The sequence below is a fragment of the Indicator indicator genome, chromosome 20 (genome assembly GCF_027791375.1).
Source record: "Indicator indicator isolate 239-I01 chromosome 20, UM_Iind_1.1, whole genome shotgun sequence".
NCBI lineage: Eukaryota > Metazoa > Chordata > Aves > Piciformes > Indicatoridae > Indicator > Indicator indicator.
The window spans coordinates 17,339,523-17,360,718 of record NC_072029.1 but is presented as its reverse complement, the minus strand read 5'-3'; the positions used below and the strand labels follow the sequence as shown (position 1 = coordinate 17,360,718).

At 40.6% G+C, this 21,196-nt stretch overlaps 1 protein-coding gene across 1 annotated transcript in view; it reads left to right on the top strand.

The window, feature by feature from the left end:
* Window positions 1-20,376, top strand: part of LOC128973714 (sodium channel protein type 5 subunit alpha-like) — a 174,336-nt gene extending 153,960 nt beyond the window's left edge. The window contains exons 20-26 of the mRNA XM_054390103.1: window positions 1,100-1,222; window positions 7,999-8,280; window positions 14,679-14,732; window positions 15,070-15,211; window positions 15,940-16,040; window positions 16,522-16,792; window positions 19,142-20,376. Coding sequence (XP_054246078.1) covers window positions 1,100-1,222; window positions 7,999-8,280; window positions 14,679-14,732; window positions 15,070-15,211; window positions 15,940-16,040; window positions 16,522-16,792; window positions 19,142-20,376 — 2,208 coding nt within the window. The remainder of the gene's footprint in view (window positions 1-1,099; window positions 1,223-7,998; window positions 8,281-14,678; window positions 14,733-15,069; window positions 15,212-15,939; window positions 16,041-16,521; window positions 16,793-19,141) is intronic.
* Window positions 20,377-21,196: the final 820 nt, after the last annotated feature.

Genomic DNA, 21,196 nt, shown 5'->3' with positions numbered 1-21,196 from the left:
CAATATGCATAGGTCTCTCTCTTCTAAAAAAATATTTTATGATGTGTAGCTATTAATTTTTTGTTCTTTTTTTAATACATGCAAATTGGCATGCTGCTTATGATGTTAGAAAGTTGATTGTTTCTCACTCCCTGCTCAGTAAGAATTCAGACTGTGAACACTGATTCGAGCATGCAAATCCCAGGTGCTCCATGTGTTTGTTAACCTGGCCTGTAATCTCCACTGCCATTCAGTTCAGCCAGGCTCCAGTCCTGTGGTTGATTGCATCCATATTTCTGACCAGCCTGGCACTGTAAAAGCTCTGAGAACATGATGAGCATTGAACCCCTCCATGCCATCTCCAGATTTGAAAACAGATAGTTTATTTCAAAGAAATAGTATTTGAGAGGGATGAACCTCAACACTGAGCAGCTGTCAAGTTTCCTTCTCCTTTTGAGGCTGTGCAGAGACCAGAAAAAGTGAAAAGTCCACAATCAGAGTCATGTGCATAATTCCTTAAGAGTCTATAGTATAGAGTCATACCTAGCTGCAGTCTAGGAGACTTGTTTCTAATCAGTAAGTTCAAGATTAGTCATTAAACAGTAATACTAAAATCTTTTATCTCTGCTGGAAATGGTCAGATTTTACAGGTGCTTTCATCCAGAAAGCCCTAAATTATAGCACTTATGTAACTCATGTTTACAGTAGTAGAAGATACACCTTGAAGAGTGTACGAGAAACCTACAGCACAGGCATCACAGCACAGTGACATCTGTAACAGTGATCTCCTTTCGCATCCACTTTGGGCAAGCTGATGTTAAGAGGATTTCTCTCTGCTTAGCTAAAAGCAAACCAACACCTTTGGAAGTATTTCTACATATTTTGCCTTAAAGTGGCAACAAAAGTTTTGTAGATTTCTGAGAGTTCTGTATATGTGTGAATGTAAAAATCTTCTTATTATTGTGTTGGTCTAATTTAATGGCTTCCATTTAAGATACTTTTTTTCCCCCTCACTATTCCACTAACCAGCTCGCTCTTTTAAAGGAAGGCAAGTCAGAAGAGAAGGCAAATGGCAAGTGTGTGCTAACATTTTGAATTGTTGCTTTGTGTCTCCATTCAGGTCTCTTTAATTAGCCTCATCGCCAATACACTTGGATACTCTGAGATGGGGCCCATTAAATCCCTCAGGACCCTCCGAGCTCTGCGGCCATTGAGAGCATTGTCACGATTTGAAGGGATGAGGGTAAGAGTATATAAAGCATCAATCAAAGCTCAACCATGTGACATCAAGCTTGTAACAGGGAACTGTTGCACGTGGCTTTCTCTTTGTTTTGTCTGCCAAAGGAAATGAAAGATAATGCTGTATAAAAACAACAAAATCAGAAATCCCTCCTTTGTTGTAATTATCTCATTACAGCTTTATCCTCTGGTGGATTTAATGATAAACTAATCCTGCTGTCTGACTTGTCATGTTGAACTTTAAAAATACAGCTTTTTGACCAAGGAAACATCTGGCTAACAGTTACCTCTCAATTATAAGGTGTATCAGGGGAATAGCCGAGCTACAAGTTTGTTCCATGCCTTTGACATGTATTAAAATTAGACTGACTGGGAAAGATCTTAAGGACTTTTTTACTAATAATTAAAGGAAAAATTAGAAATGCTAAAGACAGAGAAGGTAAATGAATGAATATATAAAATCTTTCCTTTGAACAGATTGCAGTTTTAATGTAGAATGTCTGGATTAATATTAAAACCATGTATCTTGGGTTTGTTGCTCCATGTTGTGCACCTATCTCTTTCCCTTCTGCATTCCTTTGTGATGCAGCTATACCCACATAGCAGAGCTGTTTATTTGTTAAGCCTACCTGCTACACTGGTCAATTATTGTCTAGATAAGCAAGTTATTTAACTCCTTGCACCATGCGTGCCTTGCAGGTGATGACAAATGTGTTCTGAATGAGCTGGGGTTGCTGCTAATCTTGCAGATCGCTTAGCAAGATAAAGCAAATCTGTGACAAAATTACACATAAAGCAATTTATATTGTGTGACAGTCCCAAATCCTTCTGCTAGGCCAACAAAAATGCTACAGCTTTCATAGTGAGGTATGTTCAGGGTAAAGCTTAGTTGTAGACAAAATTTTGGTTCCAATCATCAGAGACTAAATTGTGTAGTTCATGCACTAAGTTCCTAAAAATTAACTGTTCTCATTATAATATCCTCATAGTAAGACAGGCTTAGGGATGGAGAGACAAATGACTGAGAGAACACTGGAAATATGGGGACAGAGAAATTTATGAAAACCCTGTACCCCAACTTTGCCTCTTCTGTTAATGACCAGATTTGGGGATCTATGACTTTGTTCCATAAACCCTGTGATTATCTAAATCACATTATTTTTGTAGATGAAGATAGGATAAATCTAGTTGCAGATCATTCTCCCCTGTCTTAGTACTAAGATAAAAGGATTCACAAGGCTCTATTCTTCTGATCATGCAAACCTGAAGTGTTTTCTTCACCACACTCTTGTCAGTGAACACAGGCAATATTCTAAAGGTTATTCATAAAATAAGCCAAAAAGCAAACTGTGGATCTCAGCTGGCACAAAGTGATGGTGCACAACTGACATTAATTAAAGCTCTCACTGCTGTGTCATCTGATGACCTTACTCCAGTCTTTATGAACCATTCACAAATTAAGGAGAAGTTGGTATCAGCAGAAGCTGCACTGGTTTAGCTACCAGAGTGATTTGTGCATGGACTCTATCAAATCAGTTTAAATCTGCTTTTTGAAGGCTGAGCTTCTACTGATGTATTTTCAAATTCAAGGGAAAACCCTTTGAAATATTCTAAGCTGGCACAACAACGTTCATCCATGATTTTGCCAAACCATTCTGTGACTCAAACCTGAAAAGCAGTGGGAAGAGTAGCCCAAAGCATCAGGAAAGTGAAGCTGAACTAGGAAAGAACATCAAAAACTTCACATCTCTATCTGAGACTAGCAAGATAATGTGTTGGTGGTGGAGATCTTACATGGCATAGAGAATTGTATCAGCCCAGCAAGTTTCTTTCCTAACATGCTTGCAGTTGTAGCTTCCTTGGTGCCTGACTGAACATCCCTTTTCTTTTGTGTTCTGTGGCTGCAGCTGAAATATATTCAGTCATTCTGAGCTATTGGAGCTACTGAATTAGCTTGTAAACTATGATAAAGTGTAATTGAGAGTACGTGCTATTGGAAAATCAAATCATTTTGTTTTCAGTTTGCCTAACCACACTTAACACGACTAGGGACAGTTAGACCTTTCATTATTAGGAGTTCATATGCTCCAAAATGCACAGGAAAATTGCCAGAGCAGTGCTGGATTAAATAATGATAATGTTGAGAAGCAAACACTGACAGTAAGAAAATAATAATTGTTTGCTCTATTATAATAACTTTTTCTTGAATAACTTGAAAGATCTCTGTGTGGCTGGAACAGGATCACATCAGTTCTCATTTATACTGAAGTAAGAGACTTATTTCACTGATGTTGTACCTAAATTTTGGAAATGGTTGGTCCTAAGGCAAAGAGTAGCACTTGGATGTCCAAGAGGACCTGTTACTGTCAGACTTTTCCCATCCTCAGACAGGCCACAAGCCTCAGCAGCTTCCATTTCATGAAAGGTCTACAAAATAAGGCTGAGCTTTTGCCATCCTGCCTCTCTATTCCCCCAAAAGATCCCAGTAAGACCACTATTCCAAATTATAGTTGCTGTACAACCCAGCAGTTTCCATGCACATGCCACCACTCTGCCTCACCCACTGCTTTCCAGATCATACTAGAGCTCAGTGTCAATTAACTTAGGTCTGCCTGTCCAGAATCATGAAGTTGCCCATGTCTCCCCATTTGCTGTTCATCAAGGAATTATTTCAGAGGTGCCACTTCCCTACAAATTTCTTCCCAGCAAGACAGGTTATTGCAGTATTTTAAAAGGATGAGTGGGATGATGATAGACCATTTAATGTGAAAATGATACGAGGCAAAGTCATGGTGAGGCTGCTACAAGATACATGCAGGAAAGAAATAGCATAATTAATGCTAGTTAGCATGATTTCATGGGAATAGTTCTTGTAAAACTGATATGGTCCTTTGATTTGATTACAAATTATGCTGATGACGGTAACTGCGCTGATATAATATCCTTAGATTTCAGAGAGGAATCTGATACCATGGGACAGTCTGATAAAAACATGAGCTTTCTACCAAGCCAAGTAAAGATATTTTAAATTTAGTTTAAATGGATGATGGATCTCCAAAAGAAATTGTAAACAGGGATGACACTGTAAATGCAGTAATGAGTGTCTCAGGGTGAGGAATCGTTCAGAATAGGAGCTGTCCTTAATCTGGACTTTAACAGCATCTGGAAGAAAGTGTAAAATCTTTGCTGAAGACACACAAAGCGAGTGGAGCAGTAAGTGATGTTATGGATAAGGGAATTTTGCTGACTGCTCTGGATTACAGTGAAAATCAGATCGATTGTACAGTATCCATAGTAATGAAACCACATACATTGTACACCTGGGGAGGAGGAAAGTAGGTCACTCCAGGGGACATTTCTTGGAAAACAGCAGCTGAGAAGGACTTAGGGATTTGGGTAACTGTTCAAAAGGACACAAGCTCTTGGGCATGTCCAATAAATGAGGTGACAATATGCAGGGAAATAATCCAGCAAGCAGAGGGAGAGGGCAGCCCTTCAGTACTGGAATTCCACCAAACTGCTGGTCATGGTGTGTTAAAAGTGAGAAAGTCTCTGCAGGGAGATACAAGGGTGATTAGAAATAAGAAGGAAACATGACAGGTTTTTTTTAATTACCCAAAGCAAGATTCAGTGGTGACTCACCTGCAGTGAAAATGGGAATGATAGGAGAAGATACCTAACAACATCCAACTAGTGCCTCAAGTGCAATACATTCAACCTAAAAATATAGAATATGGCACTGTTTCTAACAGTGAGGGCAAAGGACACCAAGAACAGATTGTAAATGATAAACTTTTTGTCTGTTATTTGACATCATGACACTGTAAATTAGGTGTCTTTGCAAAAGCTGTGCACTCTCTTGGCTAGGGTTTATAGCCTGGGCCTGCAATTACTGTGGGGAGTCTGGAGGGCTCTGTTGTAGCAAAGGGAAGATTAACACATCGTTCAAGTCTCTTTCTGGATTTAAAATCTGAATCAGCTGCAGCTGAGGAGCTGGCTTCTGAGATCAGGAGAGCTGGGGGCCAGGCACAGGCTACAGATCTGCACCACAATGGCTTAGGGCAGAGGGTCCTTAGTTTCTAGGCTATCCCTAAAGAAGTCACCCGCAAGGTGGTTTCACCTATAAAGGTATTGACAGAAACCAAGAAGTCTGAAGCCTTTTCTTACACACATTGCTATTCCTAGGCACAGCAGAAATTCAGCCCTTTCCATGATGAGGTTTGCAACTAAACTTTGAACAAGAATTTACAACAATAACTTGCCTGTGTGTACCCAGCTCTTTATGTCCTCACACCGGTCTCGGTGCAGATCAGGAGTGCTTCCAGCAGACCAAATGGCATCACACTAGTATAAGAGCAGAAGCAGCGAGAGAAGAATGAAAGCCCCTGTTAATAATTCAGTTGGAGAGGTGTTACAGCATTTGCTCCAGCCTCATGTCGTGTTTTGTTATCTACAAACCATTGAACATAATTCAGCAGAAGGAGAAAAGCAGGATGCAGGCATGGCCCTCTCTTGCACTGCTGAAATCTGGATGTCTGTGTCCTGTCACGGGGCTTGTGGGTGGGAGCTGAGTTCATCAGCATATGTAACATAAGTGGAGTGGCTTTGTGCTGACATGGATTAAAAGTGAACAAAAATATTGTCTCATACAACAGGAAATGAAAGCTACTTTGACAAGGGCTGAGGCTATATCCAAATAAATCCTTGACTTGGAAATTGGTTGTGATTTTGGCTAATGCAGTACATTTGGTCTTAAAACAATGAAGTTAGAAATTGATTAATGTTCAAAACTGAAAGCTAAAATTAGCCAAAAAAAAAAAAAAACTGAAAAAAAAGATTGAAAAGCCATCAGGAATGGAACTATACAGAGAAAAAAAAATGAAAACAAAAATTGGTCAAGCAGCTTTTTCCTGTGTGAAAATTAGCTTCATTCATAAAAGCACAAAATATAAATCTGGGTTTGGGGAGATTTACATAATTTTGTATTGTATATTGTAGATGAAGCTGCTGCTATACATGCATGAATCCCATTTTATTCTTCCGGGTATTTTTCTTCCTCAGCGATGCAAAAATTGTGCAGAAACAAATGTTACATTAGAAGCTTGTCAGAAAATTGGCCACTAGGAAAAGAGAAAGCAGGAGCTGACATCTTCTATAATCAGATTCAATATTGGAAGAAAATTTAATTTGTATGGATCAATATCACCTTGTCTCAATTTCAGAAATGTAGATGGAGAAGAGCTTAGTGTCTGCCTACCAGATTTTAATCTCCAAAGCATGAGACAGAGATGGAGACAAAGTCGTGCAGTGGGGCTGGTGTCTTCAGCAATGCTGTCACACAGCTTTGCCTGGACTGTGCAACAGAAGCTTTTCCAAAAGCTGTGAATATGGAGAAACTTTATTGACATAGGAAGGGGGAAACTACATTTTATGATAGTGTTCTTGCCTCAAAAAATGTCTCTAGTATAACACTGGGCGTGCATAAATGTCTTGATGCTCAAAAGAGTAAATGATGTGCATTACGAGGATGATCAGAGGGCTGGGGCACCTCTCCTGTGAGGACAGACTGAGAGAGTTGGGGCTGTTCAGTCTGGAGAAGAGAAGGCTCTGAGGTGACTTTATTGTGGTCTTCCAGTATCTGAAGGGGGCTACAAGAAAGCTGGGGAGGGACTTTTTAGGATATCAGGTAGTGATAAGACTAGGGGGAATGGAATAAAGCTGGAAGTGGGGAGATTCAGGCTGGATGTAAGGAAGAAGTTCTTCCCCATGAGAGTGGTGAGAGCCTGGAATGGGTTGTCCAGGGAGGTGGTTGAGGCCCCATCCCTGGAGGTGTTTGCAGCCAGGCTGGATGAGGCTCTGGCCAGCCTGATGTAGTGTGAGGTGTCCCTGCCCATGGCAGGGGGGTTGGAACTGGATGATCCTTGTGGTCCCTTCCAACCCTGACTGATTCTACGATTCCATAATCTTGCCTGGTTGAGGTACTGATGCTATAATGCTGCATTCAAACCTAACAGCTGTAGAGGGTCTGTAGATGGTATGAGGTTTATTTCTTTTGCATGGCTTCAGGATGGTGTCCATTGACAAGCTCCTTTTGCTTTTCATTTTTATGTATGTTTTTACACTGGGATTTACAGCCTTGCCTGAGATGGTCTGTAGGAACTTTATAGCATGTCACAGAAGAAAAGGGTGCATTTGTCATTAAATTAGAATGATTTCACTGTTTTAATCATGCACACTGATCAAACAGGGAAGCTGGCTTAGTACAGTATGCCTCAATCAGTTATTATTTAAATACGGAAAATTTATCAAAGCTAGAGTTCACATCCCAGGGACTATGGAGGCCAGAATTCAGTAAAAGATTTCAGAAATCTCTTTTTGTCCTTCTTGAGGCACTGTGATGTACTCTAGCTGTTTCAAATTAATTGTATGAATACAAGAGATAGTTTGACTAAAGTGTATTATCCAGTAGGTTCTGACAGGTCAAGATGACATCACAGATTGCTCTTGAATTAAGAGAGTTCTCTCGAAAAAATATCAGCCTGTGGATGGGTTGCCAACAGATTATTTCTTCAGTTCCAAAAGGCAAAAAAATTCTCATGTGTGAAGGCTTTAGTGATGTTTGGGTCCTTAGGTAGTGTTAGTAGTTAGTGTTAGTAGTTACCTATCTGTCACCATGTGAGAGTTCAACCTAGTTAATAAAGGGTGCACAACAGCTTGTTAGCCAAATGTCTATATAAGTGCTGACATGAGTTCTGGTTTTCCTCTCCTTTTTCGCCCAAGGTGGTGGTCAATGCCCTCGTGGGAGCCATCCCTTCCATCATGAATGTTCTTCTCGTCTGCCTCATCTTCTGGCTCATCTTTAGCATCATGGGAGTGAACCTCTTTGCTGGGAAGTTTGGGAAGTGCATTAATAAGACAGAAGGAGATATGCCTTTAGACTCCAAAATTATTAACAACATGAGTGACTGTATACTCTATAATGTGTCAGGCACGTTCTACTGGACAAAAGTTAAAGTCAACTTTGATAATGTTGGTGCTGGGTACCTGGCTCTGCTACAAGTGGTAAGTGTGACCACCAGAAACTAATGGGCAAATGTTACTTGTTCCCATTGAAATGATCGGTTTAAAGGCTTGGGTTAACCTCTATGATTTTCTGCATTTTCAAGCATTACCCAGCAGGAGGATGGGTATTTATGCTTTCCTCAAGTGTAAATGAGTCATGGAGTATAAATTTGGCCTAGAGATCTTTATGGAAGCTTCTGGTTTTAATCTGAGTTTCTGTTGCATTGATAATATAGTTCTCTGGGAGCTGATTGAGGAGAATTAAAGACTGTTTTGTCAACATTGTATTCCAGAGCAAAATTCAGTTCCAGAAACAAAAAGTCATGGCCCAAGGAGGACTGTTTATGCAGAAAGATTGTACTGGCCTTCCTCAACAGCCTGGGACTTCACATACCTTAATCTTAAATTAAGTCCTCTGCTTAGCTTCCATGGAGATGTTCAAGAAGGACACTAATGCCTCTCATTCTGTTTCTTCCCCTCATTTGCTATGCTAAACATAAATAGTCAAATTCACCCTAATTATGAAATGTGATGGTGATCAGATCTCTGTAACTCCACACAGCCTGGTCTCTCTGGAAAGGTGGTGAGAGCATATCAGAGAGGAGACTTCTGAGTTTAAAGCTGATGGCAATATTTGATCTATAAAGACAGAACTAAGCCACTTTTATAATCCTTTGCAGCAGCAAATGTGTAACATGGATAATGTGCTGTGTTCACTGAGATCTGCTGTGTTGTGATGCAGCATAATCTGATCGATAGAGCCACATGAGATTCCATCATCTTGTCCAGGCTCTTCCACTGGACTGCTGAATGATTTTAGACAAACTGTTTTGTGTTTTGATTCCATAGGGCCCTCATGTGAAATAGTGTTAATGATACTTGAATTGTTCCTAATTTGCTCTGAAGCCCAGTGATGGCCAGGGCTGGATATGTACTGGGAGTGTTTGTTGTATTTATGAATGCAGCATTAAGCAAGACGCTCACTTCATCCTTATTTGTTTCTGGGGAGGATGCCTGGGCCCCCACCTGCCCTTCCAAGAGGACATGAACCCCTCACGGGTCCCCATCAAATCTATCAATCCTTCTGTTTCCCATGATGCAAGTTTACTTTCTCCTAGATCTTTTTTTTCTCTGTCACAGATGCATAAAACAGCTTCACAAAGTAGCTTTCCTTTCTTGCAGAAATGGATATCTCAATATACTCTGTTCATGGTGTACCTACACTTGAGTATGAAATCTGACCACTGTCCATCAAGTCTTTGCTTTCATACCCTCTGGAAAGCAGTAAGGTTAGAAAGGGCATCACCACTTTTGGTTCTTTCCATGACATAAAGCTGAGCTTGATGTGTGCAAGAGCTTTTGTCTTTTTCAGCTCACCCATGCAGGGTAGATTAATTCACATTGAACGTCTTTAATGAGATTTTCTCTTCTCTATAGTGCTTTCTTTGTCTTTTATTTAAACATCCAATCTAGCTGAGCAAAAATTTCTAGGTTTAAAATACTGCGCCTTAACTGAAGCTTCTTCTCTCATCCATAGCTACATAGCAGATGCATAGTTTGGTGAAAAAACTCCATCAGTGTACTACTTATTCCTTTACCATTTCTTCTGTAAGATTCAGGTTCCAGCTTTTCCACTTTTCATAAATTGGCATTGCTTAAGGAGTATCCTGAAGCAACCTCTTTTACTCTTCTGCAGTATTAGTTCTTGGGCTCTTGGCACTGGTGATACCGGCTGCATTCAGCAAGTGGGACTCAAGAGGTGGTGGAAGAAATATAACTGGTCATAAGGTGGATCTCAGCACATTTATGAAGGGATGGACTAGTATTGCTGGTTTCCAGCTGAGAATGGGCTTGATGGCCTTGCAGGTTTCTTTTGAACCTGTGATCCTGTGTTAAGTAGCAGAGAGGCAGGTTTTTCAGTTGCAGAAGTACAAAAGTGCTATAAATGTAGAGTCTGTGCAGGCTGGACAAACTGATTATGGCAGGAAATGAGGGAGCCCTAAAACCACGCTCAGTTTCAACAGCAGGTGCTGGATCCCTCTCTCAGGGGAAAGGGCAGGAGTCAGATGCCAGTAAGGATTGATTTTAACTTTTATCCTGCACCTGGAGCTCTTATGTCGGCTGCCAACAACGGTCTTAGGCAATAAAGTGTGAAGACAACACTCACAGAGAAGTGGCCCAAACATCTGGATCTCCTTTACCAGACTGTGTGTGCCGAAGAGTGTCTGTTACAGGCACTCCTTTGCCAAATATCCTCCATATGGGGTCACATTTCACAAGCAAGCTACTATAGGGATTGCAGGGGATCAGTTAACAGCTCAGCTCTCCTAAAGAGACAGAGACATCTTTGCACACACTGGGGGTAGCAGTGATGAGATAAACCTTTGAGTTACAACCTTGCAGGATCCAAAATACAAGCTTTGAAGTAGTACTTGTCTTTTGACTGTTGACATTTCCAGCTACAGCAACACACTCTTTAAAATCTGATGTTACCTCTGGATGTCTGAAAATCCAAATGGAAATACATAAAATAAATCTGCCTTCCTAATGTTCTGGTTTTACTTCTCCAGCATCCTTGAAAGAAATGAGAAGTTGCTACTATGAAAACTTGAAGGCTTACTACCATCCAGAGGCAAACTTAAAAGTGTAGCTGAAACCTTCCCCAAATATTCTTTGCTCTTTTCCTACCTCACAACATGATGGATCTTATGGTTGTACTCGGTGATCTTGGAGATCTTTTCAAACTTTAACAATTCTATAATTCTACGCTTTTCTGAAGTTGCCACTTCAATGTTTTTGAGAAAACATTCATGTGAAGTGGTCTGACAAGTTTCAAGCTTCTCCCACTGAAAAACAGGATGGCTCACAACACTTCGCTAAAATAGGAGACAGTCTCTGGCCACTCTACATACAAGAGAAATGCCTCATTCAAGAAGAGGAAAAGTTCTTCATTATCATGACTTTTTAATTTGCAAGAAGGATGATTCACTCTTCTGGGGATTTAACACCCTAATCTATTAGGAAAAAAATTATTGCTACAACTCAGTGCTTCAGTAATGCTTTTTCTATATTCCCAGAATTGCTTTGCAGATCACAGCACCTATATTCTACAGATCTGTATTTGAGCTGAACAAAGAAATACTTTAAATTTCCAGTAGGAGTTTTGCATTTCCTTTGCAGGATCCTTCCTTTCATGATAGGATGACCTCCATATATTTTTTTGCAATGTGTCTTGAAATTCCAGCAATCCATTTGAAGAACAGCAAGAAAACAAAAGGTCTCTCATGCAGCATCTGGCTTGCTTGAAAAAGTTAAAACAGACTTAACATCTAATATGTCCTACAACTCTTTGTCACTTTGGGACTCCAGATAAGGAATGAGAACAGAAGCACTCCTAGGCCAGGAGCAATCAGGAGCCATAAAGTTCAACCAACTCCTCATGCCAGGTCCAAAGTCATGACTGAGATCATAGATCAGCCAGAGAAGGGGGACGAGACAGCGGCGTGGGTCTGAAGTCGCTGAGTTGCACTTCTGTAGCCTCTAATGCTAGATTTTGCTTTCTCTGTGGATGCAAAAAAGTCTGTGCTTCTGAGCAAACCATAAACTGGTGCAACAGTGTAGATTTCTCCCTATGTCCAAAGAGGAGTAAGCAGTATTTCCATGAGGAATTGCTGGTGGTTATTCAAGCAGAGCAGAGGCAGTGCCCTTGGAGCCCATGTAGCCCAGCACCGTAACTCTGGTGGGTCCAATGCTCGGTGGAAAGCAAAACATCTTAAATGCAAAATAAACATAAATGTGGGGAATAAAATTGCTGCTATGGTGGTACTGAACAAATTTATAAATTCAGCAGAAAAGCCAGCAGGTAGTGGAGTCAGCATAGCCAACTTGAATGTGTAGTTTGGCTGCAGCATGGGAGGCTTTCAGAAGCTTCTGTTACCAAGTAATGCTTAAAAGATTCATTTCAGACAAATGAGAAGGTCAGTATTTCTGCCATCAAAACTAGTCAAGTTTCCTGCACTGTTGCAGTCCTTTTCTAGGGGAAAAAAATAAATTACCAAACAACTTCATAGATTTAAAAGCTTGTTTTATTTAAGGCACCTTTTGGTTATACAATAAATGATCTAAGGGCAGCTAGTGCCATTCCACCTATCCTCCTCCTCACTAATTTATTTCATTTATTTCATCACAGTTCTAACCACCAGTCAAATAACAAAATGTAATCCCATCCCAAGATGAGTTTGTCAGTAGATAATCTCATCACATGACAGTTTCAGTAGAAAATGGTGTTTCTCTGGATAGCTTCCAGGCAGGATAATATCACAAACACTCCCATGAAGATTTTGTCACTTTCTTATCCAGGCTGTAAGTGGTTACTAATTCCAGATAAATAATTTCTTTCTCCAGTGTTATATTTCTTTCATTCTCAGTTTCTTTTACCCTTTGTAGATTAAGTGTCTAGGGAAGCTTTCCAGAAGCCCCATGGATTTCTAGTTCTCTCACTTCTGGACAACTGGGAAAGCCAGAAAAATCATAGTACTTCAGTCTCTTAATATTTATTTTTGTCAGATCACTTCATCATCTGTTATCACCATAGACCATGTGCCTTGTGGTAGAGTCTCTCGTGCCTGTGGTACACATCAAGGAGTAAAATAGCTACTCAACAGAAAATATTTCCTCCCAAGTGGGAGAAAACTAAAGGCTAAGGTTTTGTGCCATAGGGAAAGGATTTCTTGTTTCATTCTGCCCATCCTTCCTGAATGGCACTTTGAGCTGGAAGCTGCAAACGGCTGTAATGCCACCAGAAAATCTTCCATCAGATTAGAAAGAGAACAGCCAAAAAGGAAAATATGAGAATAGTTAAGGAGGATTGGCTTAACAGGTTCCAATAATTATTTGCTTCAATAAAACTGCTGATCATTCCTGTAAACACTTGACATCTAAAATGTTTGTTTAACACAGAGTAGCATGGAATAGATTTTCCAGGAAGTTCTGATTTGTGTGTGTGTAGGGGTTAATCTTTTTCAACCACTAGATAAAAGTGACTGTGACCTTTGAAACACTATTTTATATATTTATTTCCATGAGAACTATGGTTGACCTCTTGTACATCTTCCTTTGGCTCTGTAGCCTTCAGAGGGAAATGAGAAGGCAGCATTATTTCCAAGATTTAATTTAATAACAAAGAGTGTATAATTAAGCCTTTCTTCAACTGCTAAATGGTCCCTACTTCAACAAAACAAAAAAAAAAAGCCTGGATTTCTCCTGGGAACTACTGGACAAATTCCTGTTAGCTTTATCTGGAGTTGTGTGCCTACTCACCAGGAGAAAATTCAACCTAAGTGTCAGAAGGATACAGGAAAAATATTTGGTGTGGGTCTTTGATGCATGCTAGTGTAAATCTGATTAAATTAATAAATCTAAAAATGCCTCACAATCTGCTCATGCTGATTTTAAATCCAGGGTAAGTCTAAATGGGTCAGAAGTCAAATGAGAAACAACCCCAGAGAAGTAATACAAAGGCAACATGGCTTAGGCCACAGCCAGACCCAGTGCTAGGTATGTTTGACATCAGGTGTGTCTAATGAGAGGCAAATATTGAGAGCAGAGTCACAGTTTTGCTAGAGAATAATAAAAAAATCACTTCCATGTGCTTCTCCCAGGAGTGTTGCCACAGCCCTTTCTTCACTGCAGGTTGCAGTAAGAGACACTGACTTTGGTGGAACCCCTCTTTGTTTAAACACTTTTTAAAAAATAATTAAAATCCCTGGTTTAAGACAGCAAAGCAGATTGAGTTTCCAAGGCCAGGTTCATAGGCAGGGGTTGATTGCTTTTGCTCCTGCCAAGTCATCTGTGACTCCCTGGGCTTTAACTTTGCCTTGATTTCCCCTGTTTTAAAGAAGGCAAAACCCAGGCTTCAGTGGGATCCTACAACATAGACTGAACCTGTGATATGGATAGGATCCATCTTACCTGGTCAGAAACTTCTGCAGGACAGCACTCTGCATTGTCCTATGTAGCCACTTCTCTTCACTAGTTAAAATTTGCAAGGTAAAGATTTCCAAACATTTAATTGTCGTGTTATTTTTTTTTCTCCTTTTAAAAATATCTTTTATTATTGGTTTTTATCTGTTTTATCTCTACAAGTGCAGAAAATCAGAAAACATGAATGAGAGAACCCAGGAGAAAACCATTCTGGAATGATTTTCAATATCTAATTGAACATAAACTCATGGATTCATATGGCTTTAACGAAGAGGCAATTCATTAACTCTGAAGAGCATGCTCAGCATTGCCTTTTGCAAAGGCATCACAGAGATGATATAATCATGTCAAGATGTACTTACTTAATTTTCCTAATTAGTATTTTGTGGTTGGTTTTGTTCTTTTTTTTTTTTCAGGCCACATTTAAAGGATGGATGGATATTATGTATGCAGCAGTGGATTCACGAGAGGTAGGTCACTACAAGGAAATGAATAATTTCCTTTTCCCATTGACTCTTGGAGCATTCATGGTGTTCTCCAACAATGGCAACAACAACAAAATACATGCAGGTTGCCAGTCCCTGTCTCACCCTGGATAAGACATTTGCAGACACCTTTTATTTTTGCAGCTGTTCCCAAAACATATTGACCCTAAGATTAAAAAAAAAATGTAGCTCTCAGTTCTGCACAACTGATGTATGTTTTTCCTGTTTCATAATCTTTATTGCCATGGACAATTTCCTTTCAACTGTGGTAATATTTTGATGTGTGCAGAGATGGTGTCATTTTTCCCTTTTCCCTTTGCAGTGTGAGGAGCAGCCTGAATGGGAATATAATTTATACATGTACCTGTACTTTGTGATTTTCATCATCTTTGGGTCTTTCTTCACATTGAACCTCTTCATTGGTGTCATCATTGACAATTTTAACCAACAAAAGAAAAAGATAAGTAGTGCATATGGTACACATCACACTGTGATTACTGTAGAGACCAGGGCAAGGGAGCAATTTAGAAGCAGTGGCTTTGCCACATTAGCCTCAAGATCAGCATTGACAGAACAGCCAAAGAAACTACCTTGCAGGACTTTCACAAAAGAGCAGTTGTAGCAGCTCCTAATGTCCCCACAGCCTAAGCATCATGATAACACAGGCTGGGGGATGGTATTCCCCACAGAAAGAAGAAAAGCACCTCCATGAAGACAGGATCCTGAGCACAAACTCTGCCACAGGAGCACAGGCCACCTCACTGTCCCTCATGCACAGCCACCACTGTCCCTCAGAGCACTGCAAGCTGTTCTCCTCAACCCTTCATGTCCCTGCCTGGGTCAGGAAGAAGCAGCGTGGTCTGAGTACTGCATTTCTCACTGCTTTGTAGCCTATAAACAAAGAGCTGGTAGTCTTTATGTTTTCCCCTCTCAACCCAGACCTACCTCAAGTGCAGACATAATCTGACTCTTGCTCCTGGCTGCCTGCACTGCTCTGTGTCTCCTTGCCCTTTGCCACCATGCAATAAGCAGCTCCTAGCACTGCATCTCCTCAGGCTCTTTAGATATTTTGATGAAAACTACATGAAAAAAGAATTCAGGAAACAGAAGAGCATGCAGCCCTGAACTATGGATGGGGTCAGTGGTGTTCTTTTCATCAAAAATAATATCTTTGTTCTCACCCTATACTTAGGTGGCCAGGACATCTTTATGACAGAAGAACAGAAAAAGTATTATAATGCAATGAAAAAGCTGGGATCTAAAAAACCTCAAAAGCCAATCCCAAGGCCACTGGTAAGAATGGCATCATTCAGTTGAACTTTGTGTAGTAACTGAACATTTATTTAATAGAATAAGCAGAATAATAGAATAAATGCAGTGTAGAAAGGGTGATCACTCCCAGATGAAGGCCACTTAGTGTTCAGATGTTTTGATTTTGGATAATATTTGCATGTCCATTGACCTATGATACAAAATTTCCACTGTTCTGCAATATTGACTGTAAGCCAGATTTATATATACCAGTGGCTACATGCCTGCATTGAATGAATTCATGGCTCAATTCCAGGGTCTTTTTTTTCAGAAATCTCAAGAAGCATTAGGACTTAATGGGTTTTGAAAACTCTGCCACATAACCATTCATTGTTATCCTTAAGTTTATGAAGTTCAGAAACAGTATATAGTCTATTTTCCACTACTTTCTGATCAGTCAGGGTCACTGATGTAATGGTGCTGACATGGTTCAGATTGCCTAACTGAATCTTCTTTCCTCCAGAACAAATACCAAGGTTTTATTTTTGATGTTGTCTCAAAACAAGCCTTTGATGTCTCCATCATGATTCTCATCTGCCTTAACATGATTACCATGATGGTGGAAACAGATGACCAAAGTCAAGAAAAAGTGAACATCCTCCATAAAATCAACATGCTTTTTGTTGCCATCTTCACTGGGGAGTGCATCTTCAAAATGCTGGCTCTGCGGCACTATTACTTCACCAATGGCTGGAATATATTTGACTTTGTTGTCGTGATTCTGTCTATCGTAGGTAGGTGAACCTGGATTTTTTAACCAAACTCCAAAGTTGAAAAGCCAGGCATCAAATTGATGGGACAAAGTTAAAGACTGAGTTACAACTCAGAGAGCAGCCCTGTGGAGAAGGACCTGGGAGTCCTGGTGGGTAACAACTTATCCATGGGCCAGCAATGTGCCCTTGTGGCCAAGAGGGCCAATGGTATCCTGGGGTGCATTAAGAGGAGTGTGTCCAGCAGATGGAGGGAGGTTCTCCTCCCCCTCTACTCTGCCCTGGTGAGACCACACCTGGAATATTGCATCCAGTTTTGGGCTCCCTAGTTCAAGAGGGACAGGGAACTGCTCAAGAGAGACCAACAGAGGGCTACCCAGATGATTAAGGGTCTGGAGCACCACCCTATGAGGAGAGGCTGAGAGCCCTGGGGCTTTTTAGTCTGGAGAAAACTGAGAAGGGTGTCAAGAAGGAGGGCACAGGCTCTTCTCTGTTGCACCTTGTGATAGGACAAGAGGTAATGTATATAAACTACAGCACAGGAGGTTCCACCTCGACATAAGCAGGAACTTCTTCACTCCCCAGAGAGGTAGTGGAGTTTCCTTCTCTGGAGACTTTCAAGACCGATCTGGATGTATTCCTGTGCTACCTGTGCTAGATTCTATGGTCCTGCTCTGGCAGGGGGGTTGGACTCAATGATCTGATCTTTAAAGGTGCCTTCCAACCTGTAACATCCTGTGATCCTATGGGCCCTAGGAATACTTTTTTTAACATCACCATAACACAACATACAATTGCCAAGCAATAACTACTGTGATCAGCAACATTATGAGGTTTATCGAGCCATGTGTTGGTTTCAATACATACTTAATGGTTCCTGCTGATAAAATGTTGTTGAGAACTGGCACCAGACACTTAACCCTATTTCTACATAACAACCAAAGACAGAGACTTCAACAAGCCACATGAAAAAAGGACATGTGAATTGCTATTGGTTTGCTATTTGCTTTTTATTACAACAGTATGAAATAGTCCTTCAGGGACTGTTTGGGCAGGTGCAGTGAGTTGGGCTGTTCTCAGCTCTGTTGACACTGGAGCTCCACAACCTCATATATTCAAAGGATGAAACAGAAAGATGCAGGTTCATTGTGAAATTTTGTGCCTTTTGCTTTTCTACAGCCCCAACTAGAGGCCGTATGTTAGGTGCTACAGAAGTGCAGTTCTAATGTCAATCTGAAATCCTGCCAAGAGTTTTCACTGAAGTTGGAAATAAAGTAGCAAATGGAAGATTATCAACTGACCAGTGAGCAGAAGGAACTCAAAATTTGGGTCTTCAGAAAAAGTTTACATTTTGAAGGAGGGAATAGGTGCATGAAGAAGTGTCATGTTAGGAAAACAGAGTCATCCTCTCTTTGACTGATGCTCCTGTTGCTCTAAATTCTCTCTGGGGAACCTGCAAGATCCCAGTGCAGGAGGTCTCTGGTGCCCAGAGAGCAATCTGTGATTTGGGAGCCTTAAACCACCTGGATTTCACAAATTTGTGTCATTCAGGGAGCATCACTACCACCTATCTGTCATCAGGACCTTGCTCTGGATATGCCCATAGCAAGCCAACCAGAGTTGTCATATTGGTCATAGCTCTTCCTGCTCCATGACCAGCCAGGTCATTTCAGTGTCAGGGGACTGGAACCATGACAGTGAGCCTTCTTCCAGGCTGGGCTCGGAGACATTAACTCAATACAGCTCAATGCAAACAGGGACTGTTGTGTTAGACAGTCTAGACTAAGCTGCTCTGTTACTTCGGGAAAAGTTTAGCTACAGGGCTGCAAACTCTTTTCCTTGCTAGTACAATCTTAGCCCTTAATTCCCCCCCAGACCATCAAAAAAGCAAAATTAATAAGCAAACAAACAGCCAAGCAGATTTCCAGTAGACACCTGCACCGTTCTGGTGGCGGCTCAGAAAAACAGACCCAACACATCAGCATTTCAGTGCTGACTTGCCAAGGCTTTACAGACAAAAATATTGTCATACCAGAAAAATTCTAAACTGCACTCACAATAAATTTCTCAGGTGGATCACGGCCAAAAGCTGCAGATATCTGTGTCCTATCTGAGTTGATGCTGGATTCTCACTCCAAATAGACAGGCTTAATAATACTGCTGCTACCAGTAACATCTTTGCTCATAGTCTCAGCAAAGTCTGCGTGGATTAAATGGGCCTGAAAACACTAACAATGCCATTCTCTTTCTCATGGGTCATTCAGTCTGGGGAACTTCCCAGTGATTTTGTCCATAATCTTGAGTGATTGCTTTAAAGAGAAGTCTGGGATTATTTCTAATGCTCTAAGTTGCTGTTTGTCTCTTCTTTTCAAGGCACTGTACTTTCTGACATCATCCAGAAATATTTCTTCTCTCCTACGCTCTTCAGAGTCATTCGCTTGGCTCGGATTGGCCGGATCCTAAGGCTCATCCGGGGAGCCAAAGGAATTCGAACTCTCCTGTTTGCCTTAATGATGTCCCTGCCTGCTCTGTTCAACATTGGCCTCTTGCTTTTTCTGGTCATGTTCATTTATGCCATTTTTGGCATGGCTAACTTCGCCTATGTGAAGAAAGAGCATGGGATTGATGACATGTTCAACTTCCAAACCTTTGCGAACAGCATGCTGTGTCTCTTCCAAATCACCACATCAGCTGGCTGGGATGGGCTTCTCAACCCTATTTTAAACACTGGACCGCCGTATTGTGACCCAAACCTTCCAAATGCAAATGGTTCAAAGGGAGACTGTGGAAGCCCTGCCGTAGGGATTTTATTCTTTGTTACTTATATCATTATATCATTTCTAATTGTTGTAAACATGTATATAGCCATTATTTTAGAGAACTTCAGTGTAGCCACTGAGGAAAGTACAGAGCCTCTAAGCGAGGATGATTTTGATATGTTCTATGAAATCTGGGAGAAGTTTGACCCTGAAGCCACTCAGTTTATTGAGTATTCTGCACTTTCAGACTTTGCAGATGCGCTGTCAGAACCTTTGCGGATAGCGAAACCAAACAAAATCAAACTCATAGCAATGGATCTGCCCATGGTCAGTGGAGACAGGATCCATTGCTTGGATATTTTGTTTGCTTTTACAAAAAGGGTGCTAGGAGAATCCGGAGAGATGGATGCCCTTAAAATACAGATGGAAGAAAAGTTCATGGCGGCAAATCCATCTAAGATTTCTTATGAACCTATTACAACGACTCTCAGAAGGAAACAAGAAGAGGTCTCGGCCATTGTCATCCAACGAGCCTACAGGAGACATTTGTTTCGGCGCTCAATGAAGCAGGCATCGTACTTGTACCGGCACAGAACTTTTGAGAACAGCATCCTGGAGGATGATGCACCCGAGAAGGAGGGACTTATTGCGTTCATGATGAACGAAAACTACGGCAGGCCAATAGACAAATCAGAAACTCTGTCCTCCACATCTTTCCCTCCGTCCTACGACAGTGTCACCAGAGGTACGAGTGACAATCTCCAGCTGAAGATGACAGACTCGAGCAAAAGTGATGAGGCTATAGATTGTCTTCTCTCGCCAGACAAGGATAAGGAATCAATTGTTTAAATGTTTGTTTAGAATGCTTTAAAATATTGTTTACAGAATGTAAAGCTGTAACTACACAACAATTGAAGCAGCCTTCTTATTAAAAATTAGTTGCAAAAGAAACAGTGGAGGTTTTACCCTTAACTACAGGAGTCTAATAAGTCATATAACCTTTGACCCTGCCCTTTTTGACTTGGCTGAATATTTATATTTGTATATGCACAGGAAGAATCTTTGCAGGGTCACAGCTGTTATATCAATGGTGTGAATAAAAATATGCTAGACTGTAAAACAGTAAACACAGTGTATATCTATCCACAGATAAAGCCTGGCTGTATACATTCATTTAAGGTCTTACTCATATTAGTGTGTTTACTTATGGCAATGTATGACCTTGCATTCTAAAAAGAAAAAAAAATATCACAGCTGCTGTAGCAAGATGTAACACTTACTGTATATGTTGTGAATGGTCTTTCATAAATTTATTATATTTGATATTTTTTTACTTAAAAAAAAAAAGGTCTCTTTTTCCATGGAGATTAATGATCCTTACACGCTTCATGATGAACTCTGAGTCGAGGTAATAGGAGCTTACGGGATCCCCATCGCTTGAAGAGGAGAGTTGTTGCAAAGTAAACTATCAAATTAGCAACCTTTTAATTGTTTATTACACTAAATCCTCCCTCTTGGGATTTGCAGCTGATCATCAGCAGAAACACACACACACACACACAAAAAAAACCACCACCAAAACAGAGAAGGAAGTGATGTCAAAGCAATGAGAGAAATGGCTTGTTCTATCCTTCAGGAAACTAGACAGTACTGGATTCTGTTTGTAAAA